Source organism: Passer domesticus, chromosome 3, assembly GCF_036417665.1.
Source record: "Passer domesticus isolate bPasDom1 chromosome 3, bPasDom1.hap1, whole genome shotgun sequence".
Lineage (NCBI taxonomy): Eukaryota > Metazoa > Chordata > Aves > Passeriformes > Passeridae > Passer > Passer domesticus.
In genome coordinates, this window is record NC_087476.1 from 36782121 (window position 1) to 36794307 (window position 12187).

General features: G+C 47.0%; 2 protein-coding genes across 2 annotated transcripts; one reads left to right on the forward strand and one right to left on the reverse strand.

Moving 5' to 3' along the window:
- Positions 1-4123: 4123 nt before the first annotated feature.
- BORCS6 (BLOC-1 related complex subunit 6) lies at positions 4124-7270 on the reverse strand. Its single transcript, XM_064415769.1, is given in 5 exon segments — positions 4124-6828; positions 6830-6911; positions 6914-7085; positions 7087-7158; positions 7205-7270. Coding segments are annotated over 5 exon segments (1125 nt in total). The 3' UTR covers positions 4124-6095.
- PNRC1 (proline rich nuclear receptor coactivator 1) lies at positions 7085-9336 on the forward strand. Its single transcript, XM_064412635.1, has 2 exons — positions 7085-7649; positions 8198-9336. Exons 1-2 carry the CDS (start codon positions 7269-7271, stop codon positions 8636-8638), a joined length of 822 nt encoding a protein of 273 aa, XP_064268705.1. The 5' UTR covers positions 7085-7268; the 3' UTR covers positions 8639-9336.
- The last annotated feature ends 2851 nt before the right edge of the window (positions 9337-12187 follow it).

The window sequence follows — 12187 nt, forward strand, 5'->3', positions numbered from 1 at the left end:
TGTTCTACAAACCCAGCACTGGGAGCCTACGTAAGCAGCAGCTGATTGATTTGCACCTCTCTTACCAGACACATCACAGCACTCACAGTTATACTAGTCTTATTTTGCAAGTAGTTTGTAATTTTTATTTGCATTTCTTGGCCTATTGTTAAAAAAAATCAGAACCAAATAATAAGACCTAGCTCTCTCCAATTACAGATATTAATTTTTCCATAATGCCTCCTGTTTAGTATAATTATCTGCTATATACGTAGTTTCTCACTTGCCAGTGCCTGTGGTTTTGTTTTAAAGCAAGACAATTGGTGGTGGCTATTCTGGATGCAAGAAGCATTGCAGAAGACAGCAGCAAGGAATTATAGAAGAAAATGTAAGGTAATTTACTGTGACATTTTAAAGGAATGTATGACATCAAAAGAAAATAGATCAGGTAGGCAGCAGAAGCCTCGGCCAGGACCTGCAGACAGCCATTTGAAATTTGAGGCAAACAGGAATGAAAAACAACAAGGGCAGCCAGAAGAGGACCCAACTGAGCTAGTGAGGCTGGTGCCTTGCCAGTACGATAACACAGATGTAGTAAGTCATGCGGTTCCACACAAAAGATAAGTGGGATCAAAGAACAGCACCGAGAACTGATGAGGTCCAGCACAAGGTTTTTCCAGGGGAAATGGGTACAACTGGTGGCTGTCGAAAATGGTGAACAGAGCAGGGGAAGGAGGGGGTGGGGACACAGCTGTAACTTTCCAGTTCCTCTCAGCAGACAAAAGAAAGCTGATGGCAGCGGAGCAGGAGAGTTGAAAGGCTTGTAGTTGCACATCTCTTTCTTTAAAGAGGGAAACAAAACCAAACTAGATCGGTATCATCAACTATAAATGGCATGCAGGAAGAGTTCTGGAAAATGGAAAATCACAATGTTGCTCAGTGGTGAGAAACTCCCCATCCCTTCCAGCTGAGGACACGTCACTGGAAAAGTCCCAGCCTGGGAAAAAAAATCCACTGAGTAAACAAATTGCATAGGCAGTGAAAACAGAAAGTGGAGCAAAGTCAAATGATACTTTGGCTTTAAAGGAGTTTATTTTCGGGTTAGCATTTCCTTGAATGGCATCAGCTCAAGTTCAGACAAGAAAAATCTCATTAGAGTGAAAATGGTTGGTAAACTTCATTGCTGATATTAGGCCATTGAAAGAAAGCTTACTTATTAAAAATCTAGGATTTCAACCTGGGAGTTCTTGAATTTTCAGCTACTGAGTGTAGTAAAATGATCCCACTGACAAACCAGATACCCAGGATTGGGCAAGTTTGTGGATATTTTTTTCCTCTTAATTTACATGTATTTCTAGACAAAGAAGTCCTTAACTAAACCTTTCTGAACAACTCCCTGGGCATGGCTCTTTGTCTTGCAAACAAGTTCAGTGGTGAGAATTTTTCCAGCTTGTCTATAAAGAAAACAAGGGGAAAACTTCCTCGGTGGCAATCAGAAAAGAAATGCAGTATTGGATAAAATTCTAGGATCCTTACCTCTCTAACTAGCATTCATAAAAACAAAAATACAGACATGAATTATTACCCTTCTTTGATAAAAATCTACTTTCAGCAAAGGTGCTTCATAGTAATTAATCACAGCAGCGTTAACTCAAATTCTGGAAACAATTACAGTGGCAGCACTTTGTAGCTGTAATCAAGGAAAATAATCAAGTTAGTTTTCCCTTTGCTTTTCTACTCCCCCACTTAATGAGTGCTGCTGCATCCTGGCCTAAGCACATGATAGTCCAACCCTGCTAGCAAACCTATTCACATTCCCTCAGACTTGGGAAGAGGATCAATTAAGAGTTTTTCGGCAATGAGGTTGTGAATTTTTTGTTTGTTTATTGTATGGCTTCTAATGTGTATAAATAGTAGAAAGGAATCAGAACTTCAGGAAGTTTTCACATTTTGATTATCATTTTTCCTGTTTCAAGGTAAGGGTGATGTTACTGCTATCGCAACAGGGGGCACAAGGATCTTGACTGCTAAGGTGGAAGCTCAGGGCTCAAGTCTATTGATCACATCTCTCGTTTTGGAGCTTCAATAACAGAGAACAACAGTGACAAAAGCTTTCCCGAGGCACTAAGCTGAAGGGGCAAATGTGAAATTCAGTCGTGTTTCAATTCCTGCATCTGACGTAGTTACTACGTTAAGCTTTCTAAAAGAGAAGTGCCATCAGTTTTCTATGTGTGCTCTTACATGCACGGCAGGAGGTTCCAGGATGTGGCTAGGCTGGGGACAATGCCAGAAGTACAGACAATGCTCGGAAAAAAGTACTAATTGGACTAATTTATAATTTTTAAAGGAATGTTCTTTGCTCAAAGTAACTTTCAGGCAATAAAACCAGGTTGTGACAGTATTGTAAACATGATCTGCTGTTCTTTAAAAGTTGTTTTTTTCCTGAGAACACACTAGGGTTGATCAGGACAAGGTAGTGTGGCATCTGACAGCCAGAACCTGTCTTATGTTGGATGACACCTATTGCGAGAGATGTCTTTCTTAACATTATTTTCAGTTTTGGCTAACACAGTTTGCTAGAAGAGTTGATCTCACTCCTCTGGAGAGCTGTTACTAATTTGGAAGCTTTGCAACTTTTTGTCTTTTGGTAGTACAACCATGCTGTTTGGAACCATTTCAAAATAGTTGCATCTGTAGTGCTGAGAGGTTTGTTCTTGGATTCAACTCACATGCTGTTCCTCACACTGGTAACTCAGTCAAGACTTTACTCATAGGAGTAAGTACCACCTAAAAGCTGCACATTGCAGCCAAAAATTTTGTGCGTTTTAGATACAAGATACACACAAAGTTGATGTATTTACTTACTGAACATTTAATGCAGTTAAGCAACACTGGAAAAAAAGGTGAAGTTCATTCTTGCTTTGTGTGACCAGGTTTTTTCCCAGCTGTAGTAAGGTTTTATGTGGTAAGCCTTCTTTAAATAGCATGGCTATAGAAGTGGATCAGAGTCAGGAAATGGAAAACCTCATAAAGGAGAGAAGACTAAAAATGCACTGAATGAAGCAGAACCAACCATACCTTAATCAGAAAAAAAGATTCCAGTCAGACCTCACACTTGAAAAAAAAAATTATCAGACTAGGCCAATTTCTAATGGAGTGGTGGTTCTCAGAGTAGAGAAGTCATTCCCAGTCCACAAATAATTCTGCATCTGGCTTTGCTTAGTACTACGAACGTCATTATATTTTGTTAATTTTCTTCCCTGACCTTGCCCATCTTGTTACAATGAAACTTCACTTGGCAGCTGATAAGGAAAGTAACCAATTGTAACACTGAGTGACTAAGCAAGAAAATATATGCAAGCCATTTGAAGGTCCTGGAAAACCCAAACATGGTTTTACACTGCTCACCCACAGACTAAGCAAAAAGGGCTAAAAGAACTTGTAAGTTTTCACTCTCAATATCCAAAAGCTGGAAGGTGCTAGAATTAACACAGGATGTTCACAAGAAAGCCTGGACTAGGATCAAAAGGGCAGCACAGAGGGTATGGCTGCAGAAGGAGCAGCTTCACCAGAAGTGACAGAGCTGCTCACAGGGATTCCCACGGGATTTCAGGGGCAGGGCTGCCACCAGGGCTGCGCTGACACCGACGCTGGCAAGTGTCACCATTCCTGAGTAATGGAGGCTGGTATGGACAGGGGGCTGGAAACCACAGCAGCCACGGGCTTTCCAACCCATACCAACTGTGGGCCACAGAACAGGTTGACGCTGATTTGGCTGAGCCTGCCCCAGGGATGGCAAAGGCACAAGGCAGACACCAGGGAACAAAAGTCACTTCAACAAGTTCAGTTAAATCTGCCCCTCAAAAAAGCTGATGTGTTCAGAAAAATATTAAGAAAAACAAACCCAAACAGCGTAATTACTGCTTTCTTCATGCTTGCAATTCACGAGTCAGTCATTCCTTTTTCATCACATGAATGACATCACTGTCAGAAATGATTGCCTGAGGACCTAGACTGAAACCAGCTCTGCAATCACATTAAAAGGTCTCTGTGCAGATGCAGAGCTTAAATTAGCTTTCAAATTATTTTTCCAAATAAGAAATACAATAAGTGAAATACCTCAACAACAACGAATCACTAACAATTAAAAACATAAAAGTAATAACTTTATTCTACAGACTCAACAATTTTAGTAGGGAATTAGCATTGAATGAAGATGACTGCAAATGAAAGACTATCAAAACCCAAGAGTGTACTGAAACACTTTAAAGGCTTCACCTTGGCTTGTGTGAGTGAAGAGTAGCTGTACATATGTGGCTACACAAATAAGCTTGCAAGTCTTTCCTGTACATTTCAACAGTGCTCACAAATTGTGCAAGATCAACCTTTGGTGTTCGCTCTTGGCGTAAACCAAACACACTTAGCAAAACTACTGCATCTGCATAATAGACGAGTTCAAACTTTCCCAGGAATAACAAAACTATTAAAAGTGCAGCTGCTGCTGCTGCTGTGGTATTAAGCAATCTTTAGTCTTCTAGGCCCATGGGATGCAGCAGCAGTTCAGTTCTTTTTCTTCCCCCTAACTTCTGTTAGGTCTCTGGTCCCCTCCTGGAGCCACAGCTATTCCCCAGCACACAATGGCAGAGAGAGCCCTACCTGGGCACAGCCCAATTCCAGTCTCATCCCGTTGCTAGGGCTACAAGGCCACACATGAAACACTCCCCTGTGCCGGGGGAAAGACATGGCCACGCCGAGGGGCTCAAAACAGGCCAGAGACTGGCATCGTGCAAAGCAGGGTGGCACAAACATGAATGATTTTGTTATAATTCAGTATTGTCTGCATGCAGAAGCACAGGGTATCACAGTGTCCATCCCTCACCTGGCATTTCTGAGGAACTACGGTGGGGTAGCAGTTCTGCCCATCGTAAACCTGTCTGCTCCTCAACCACAGGCACAGGACTAGAGCAGTATTTCTGGCTACCTTCATTCCAGTGTTTTTATGAGCCCCTGGTCACCAAAAGCACTATTACACTTACATAAGACTATTGATCATTTTTCTGCTGAAATTTTGTTACAGGGACATCTGCGACCTAAACAGATTGCTAAGAGCATCACCGAAGAGGCTTTTTAATAAGAACATCAGCAAGCAGAGAATTCAGCTTTCAGGTCTCAGAGGAAACACTCCCTGATATAGCAAAACCACTTCTGCACACTGTGATGCATATACAAAAGCCTCAAGTTACACAAATTATTCCAAAGCAGTCATTTTATGTCAATCATACACCCACATAATGTCATCATGTACTTGTATTCCTCATGTAATTAAATATTTTCCCAACTGGAAAGAAAAAAAACCCCAAAAAAACAAAAAAGCAAACTACAAAATAACAGGATCATTTCACAGTGATGCCATTTAAACTTTTACACCGTGAAAACTGTAAAGATTAATAGAGGCAAAGCACATTTCATCTGAAAGCATTTATTTGGAACTTTGCTTATGATTAGTTCTTATCTGAATCTCAATTATCTTCCATGGACTTTATACTCTTCTCAGAAAACAAGTGTTTTTGCTATATGTATTAAACTTACTCTTATCTTAACACTGTGTCCTGTAAGAAACAGGGTGTTCAGTGAGTTTATTTGCTGTGAAAACATAGGTGAGAGAATTACTCTTCAGACTCCAAATCAACTACAAATAAGCACAGATGCCTGTAAGCATCAAGCAGGTACTCAAAAGAATTTTGACTTTGATTAAAAAAAAAAAATTAAGAGCTACTTTTAATCAAGACTCATTAGTTTCTCTTAGCCCTCAATAAATAGAAAGCGTAAGGCATGTGGAATCCAAATTCTTTAATGGAGCTGAAGCTAAAAAGCACCATCTGCCATGTACCCCGCGGTTTTCAACCGGGACTTTCTCCTTCGTCCGCCGCAAAAATCTCCCTTCGTCCGGACCAACACAGGCGATCTGGCCACTGCTGCCGGCAAGTCCCGCACGGGGAGAGCGAGCGAGGATGTGCAGGCGGGAGCCGCGGACACCGCGAGCCGCGGGGCCGCCGGAGCGGCAGCAGCGGCCCCAGGCCCCGCTGCCGGCACGGCAGCAGCGGCGGCGGGAGCAGCTACTTGCAGAGCCCCTCCAGCCGCTCCAGCGTGCCCTTCATGTCCCGGATGCGCTTGGCCAGGGCGGGCACGGGCTGCATGGCGCGGTCCAGCTCCTCGCAGCGCGCCACCAGCGCGTACATGGCGCGGATGCTGAGGTCGGCCGCCTCGCCCAGGCTCTCCACGCCGTCGCGGTAGGTCTGGATGCAGCCGACGCTGAGCGCCGTCAGCGCCTGCAGCCCGCAGTGCACGTTCCGCAGCAGCTCGTCCACCTGCGCCGCCACCTGCCCGGCCAGGGCCACCACGTCCTGCAGCGCCCCGGGGTCGATGGCGGGGATGGAGGACCCGCCGCCCCCCGCCGCAGGCTCGCCCCGCGGGGCGCCGCTCAGCCGGATCCGCCGCTCCAGGTTGTTGGCCACGAACTGGGTGAGGCGCCCCTCGCGCAGCACCGTCCCCTCCAGTTCCAGGGCGCTCGCCAGCGTCGCCCGCCGCCCCTCCGACAGCTGCCGGCCCGCCACCGCCGCCCCTCCGCCGCCGGCCAGGCTGAGCGCCTCCAGGCTCCGCTCGTCCCGCCCCCGCCCCTCCGGCGGCGCGGCGGCCGGGCCCGGCTCCTCCATGGCGAGCTACGCGTGCCCGCCCGCTGCCCCCGCCCTCCGGGGGCGCGCCGACGCCTGTTTACGTCTCCCGCGATTGGCTGAGGGGCCCGGGGAGGTGTGGCCTCGGCGGTTCGCGCGGATCCCGATTGGCCGGTGGAGCGCCGCCTGCCCGCCGCGCACTGCGAGCCCGTGACTCGGAGACCGGGGGCGGGCCTGCCCGGATTGGGCGGCCCCCAGGGGAGGCGTGGCCCCGAGTGTTTGTGTCGCTTTCGATTGGCTGGAGCGAGGGCAGAGAGGCCGCCGCTCCGCCGCGATTGGCGGGGCGCGGCGGAGAGGGGCGGTGCTGGCGCCGTCCGCGCGCGGCGGTTGGCGCGGGGGCGGAAGTGGGCGGGGCGCACCCGGGTAACAACACCGGGGAGCTGCTGGTGGCTCGCCTCACTCCCCCGCCATGTTCTCCTAGCGGCGGCTCTGGTTGCGCCACCACTTCCTCACCCCATCACAAAGCCCGGGCAGACCCTGCCCAGCAACCCGACCCGCTCGTCCCTGCTTGGGCTTGACCCCTCTCCCCGGCACAACTCTGGGTACCCACGTCCTACCATGGTTACCACCACGGCGCCGCCGCCCTTCCTGGCTCGGATCTCGGCGGGCACCGAAGACCCGCGGCGGCTGCCGCCCTCCGCCCTGCTCCAGCGCCTCCGGCGCGGGGACAGCAACTGCGAGAACCAGCCCAGCTGCTGCCTGGCGGGCCCGGGGGGCAGCGCCCGCCCCGCGCTGAAGAGGGTGCGGCGGAGGAAGGGAAAGATCCGGCCCGGCCCCGCGGGGCTCCTGCCCAGCCGCTACCAGCAGTACCAGCAGCACCGCGCCGGGCTGGGGAGACGGACGCCGCTGGGAACCGACTTGGTGACGGACGCCGCCCCGGAGGAGCCCCCTGCGCCTGCCCCCTCGAGACCCGCGCCCGGCAAACCCCTCAGGAAGGAGGTAAAGACAAGGCTGCGCAACTTGTCCTCGCTCCAGCCCGCTCCCGGTGCCGGCGAGCCGGCCGCCGGTGCTGCCTTTCCCCCGGGGCGGGGGGAGCGCCGAGCGGGGCGCCCCCTCAGAGCGGCGAGGGGGGCGCGCGCGGGGGGGCGGCAGAGTTTCCGTTACGCTCGGACGGGGCGGGGCGGGGCCGAAGGAGAGCCGCGGGCGGCGATTGGCTGCCCGGCGCCCACCAATGGGCGGCCGGCGCTGCGCCCCAGCAACAAGCCGGATTTAGCCCTGGCGCTGGCCGCGCGCCAGCCCCGCCCCGCGCTCGCGGAAGGCGGGACGTGCGCGGCGCGCAGCGCCCCATGGCGGCCGGCGGGGCTGCGCGCCCTCAGGCCGCCGCGGCGGGACGAGCTGTGGGATAAGCAAGAAGTGGCGGGGAGAAGGCTTCTCGGTGCCTTTCCCCCTGCCGAGGTGGCCCCCGGCGCTTCAGTAAGTGTCGGGGGCGGTGAGGGAGCGCGGAGGAGAGGCGTCGTGGTTGACTTGATTGTTCTTTGTCTCCGCAGTTCTTAAAAAACAAGATGGGAAAGACAGAGAAGGCGGCCGTCCCCTACGGCCAGCCCGTTCACAGCTTACACCTGTGTGAACAACCAAAGATGAACAGGCAGAAGAGTAAGTGTAACACGCCAGTGACGAAGATCGCCTCGGCGAAAAAGATAGAGAACTTTTGGCAGGATTCTGTGTCGCCAGAAATAGTTCAGAAGCAGGAAAAAAAGCCACTCAAAAACACAGAAAACTTCAGAAATGCCAAGTCCAAGAAACCTATCGCCCTAAATGAAGTGAGCCAAAAAGAAAATTACGCTGGGGCAAAGTTCAGTGACCCACCATCTCCCAGTGTCCTTCCAAAGCCTCCCAGCCACTGGGTGGGTGGCACAGCTGAACTGTCTGACCAAAACAGGGAGTTGATGGCAGTCCATTTGAAAACTCTCCTAAAAGTTCAAGCGTAGTTTCCAAGATCTCTTGAGCAATTGGCAAAGAAAACTCCATCCAGGAAACTTAAACATGCCTTGTTGCAACAAAAATTGCAAAAGACTGTCAAGTCTTATAATCACATAAAAAAAAATCCTTGTATTATATTTTTTATGGTTGTGTAAATAGTGTACATCTTGTATTATGTGTATATTCTTGTTCATACTTTGAGAGGTACATTTTAGTTTTGTTATGAAAGGATGTATTTTGCACTGCCTGATTGGTAGATGTCTTGTATATAAAATATGGACAATTTTACGTGTGTGCTTGACACATGAAGACTTGACTTGCTTTGCACAAGGTAATGAAAATTTTGGAAGGAGAGTACAGCTTTCTGATTAAGGTTCCAGATCAAATGTGAATGTTCTATTCGTGCACTACTGACAATAGTTTTACATTCTGTCTCCCAATCAAGTATAAACATGGAATTCTCATACAAATGTGAAGTTTTGCCCTCTGCTCTGGAAACTATCTGGAATTCCTGTTCATCTGCTCGTTTTTAAAATTAACTGGAATTTGACTAAAATTCCAACCCACCAATTTGAGCACTGCTGATTTCTTCAAAAATTAAAAAAACAGCCAAAAAAAACCAAGAAAAAAAAGAAGGAGCAGAGCTTTCTGCCAAAAATTCAATTGGTCACTAAAAAATTAAATAAAACAATTTGGCCTCCCCTTATACCTGTGTCTGTTTTTCTTTGAGTGTGTGTCTCTTAATTCAAGTATGTGAATTTAAATCACTTGATAGCCTTCTAGTGCATTGGTAGAAATACTTTGTCTTTCAGTTGTCTCAGGGAAAATAAGGAGATTAATCAAGCACCAAGAATTCCTTATGTTTTAAAAAAAGAGCCACCTTTGTGACAAGTCATTCTAGGATTGTTTTGTTTGTTGAAAATTGAGAGTTCAATCAAGTTGGGCAGTTAGCCAGTGAAATTCACACAGGAATGCTCCTTAAATGTTCTCATACTGTTAAATGGCTGTTAAATGAGTCAACGCGGAAAAGTAAGCAGTGACAGAAAATGAATGGAGCAAGTAGAATTTTGTATTTTTCTCCAGATTAGTCTCTTGCTCATAGCTGTGCTGGAAAACACATCCCCCTGACTTAAAATTCTTAAGGAATCGACTGTGGATTAGTCTGGCAGGCATGTGGAGGAGGTAACAGATTTGCAGTTATTTTCCTAATCTAGCGTTTAAATAAGATTAATACTAGGAAGTATGTGACATTTACATAAGACAGAAAAGCATTTTAAAGTTCTTGGATCCACCAAAAAAACCCCAAAATGCAGTCTCTGTACGCTGGTGTCCTTGGAGAGGAGCAGTAGGTAGGAAGAAAAGAGCTGCTTGTGTCCGGCTGAGGCGGCTCCGGTGCGAGCAGCATCCTCGGAGATGCAGACTGAGCAGTTAGGGGTTCATGCTGCACGTGCTGCAGCCTTGGTCCAGTGCAGCGCTGCATTCCACGTGCAGCAGTTGGCAGGACTCAGAACAGCCCTGACAGGAGCTTGGTCAGAAGCTTAGAAACAAAGGCTTTTTTGGCTTGCGTGTGGATGTTGGTTATGTAATTGTAAAATTAGGCTATTTAGCTATCGATGCTCTAAACTAAGGGTTGATGGAACATTTTTGGTTTGCCCCAAAGAATTAGAGGTTCCCTGTCTCACCAAAGAGACTGCTGGTGGTGTACTCGAGGTCAGTGTGTGGCTTCAACAACCCAGTTTCCTGCCTAATCTAAATACTCTAATTTAGTGTCCCCCATCTTCTGTTCTAAAAATGAACAAAACCCATCCTGGTCTTCTGTTTGTGGGATTTTTTTTAAACATAGACAGTATTAGGGCGAAGAAAAATACCACTGGAATCTCGCCGAGGATGACTCAAGGAGACTGTAAGTCCGAGTTTGCTATATTTGGTAAATGCTGTATTGATCTGCCGTTGTGCTTTTCTCTTTTCCCCCTTTTTTTCTTTTGCCTGAGTGTCACCCAAATGTAAAGCAAAACGCCTTAACAATTACCCATAGCTTTAGGCAGTGGTTAATTTTGTCTGGTCGCCGTGAATCTTGCTAACTAGTTTGACAAGAGGGCGTTTCCATCAGCCAGTGGGTTGGCCTTGTTTAGAAGGATGTGTCCTTTATCCCCCTGATTGTTACCTCATTGCCGACAGCCTCTTCCTTACCTTTCGGAACTTACAGAGTGAATGCTAGCTCTGATCCTGGATGAAATTTATCAAAGTCACATACCTCTTTGTTCCTGCCCTGATTTGCCAACACATCCCTTAGGGTTAAAGAATTCATTAAATGTTAATTTCCAATAGTTCTCAGCTCTTCAGTCAATTCTTTGAGAGCTGGTTGTTGAGACTTCTGAAGCGTTGGGAACTTAAAACTTCCCATAACTTGTTGGACCCTAAAGGATAAGACAACAATCTGGTCTTTCTGAACAGTAGCAAAAAGCCCGAAGCTTGTTTAGCACACGTCTGTGTCAATGATCCCGCAGAAGTGTTTGGGCACTTCATGTTTCTGTCTTCCTGGGATCTTTGGGCTGAGCCCCTTCCTGCACAATGGACAGGTTTGTCTGTTAGGCCGAAGGGCAGCACGCTCTTGAACATGACCAGCTGTAAATAAGAACGTGGCCATCATTTAGGACCCTATTCTGCACCTTACTTATTACTTTCCTGCTTTTTATCTTATGTTTCTACAATATCATAGGGTTTTTCACTCTCAAGATTTCCTTCACTTTTACAGATTCCTTATCCCAGTTTCCCGAAAAGGAGCCATTCTATTACATGAATGTACTCTTTTTTGAGTGCAGAGCCAGCAAAACATTAGTGTCATATTTGGAGGGCTTGTTTGCAGTGTAATATAAAATTACTGACACGTAAGGCGTGACCAGCCTTTAAGGAAGAAAATGAACAAAATTAGTGGATGTGTTATCAGCTAGTCATGTATTTGCTGTACAGGAATTAAATAAATAACTTATTAAATCTTCTGAGGTCATTAAGGAAACTGAACATTATCTCCTCAGATAATGGAAATCCTTTCTGTTTGAAAGTCTAGTGCAATGCTGTGCAGAACTGCAGGCAAATCTGCTGAGAATTAACTACCACCTTACTTTTAAACAGTTAAATGTTATGCATTGATGGTTCTGAAATTTAGCTCTCATGCAGGACAGAAGTATCTGTTGTTGGGTTCTCATGCGTGGCTAAGGCTCAGCCCATTAAGCAGCTTCATTAATAATGGCTGACTCAGTGCTCTAAGGCTGACATGTTTCTGCCTCCTAATGCAACAGGAGCTAGAAATTCTATGTGCATTTGAACTCTATTACACCAGGATCTCTTCAGAGATTTTGCTGAATTCTGCTGAATACTTAAGCAATTTGCATATGAGACTGTAAATTTAATTCCATCTGATTAATATTTTATCCAAGGCACGTAATTTTAAACTGTACTTTAATTATTTTCAGATTATTTTTTAAGCTTTTGCATTATAAAACATTTGACAACTGTCACACTTGAGGGTTTTTTTTCTTATTTATGCTGTTTTGAAA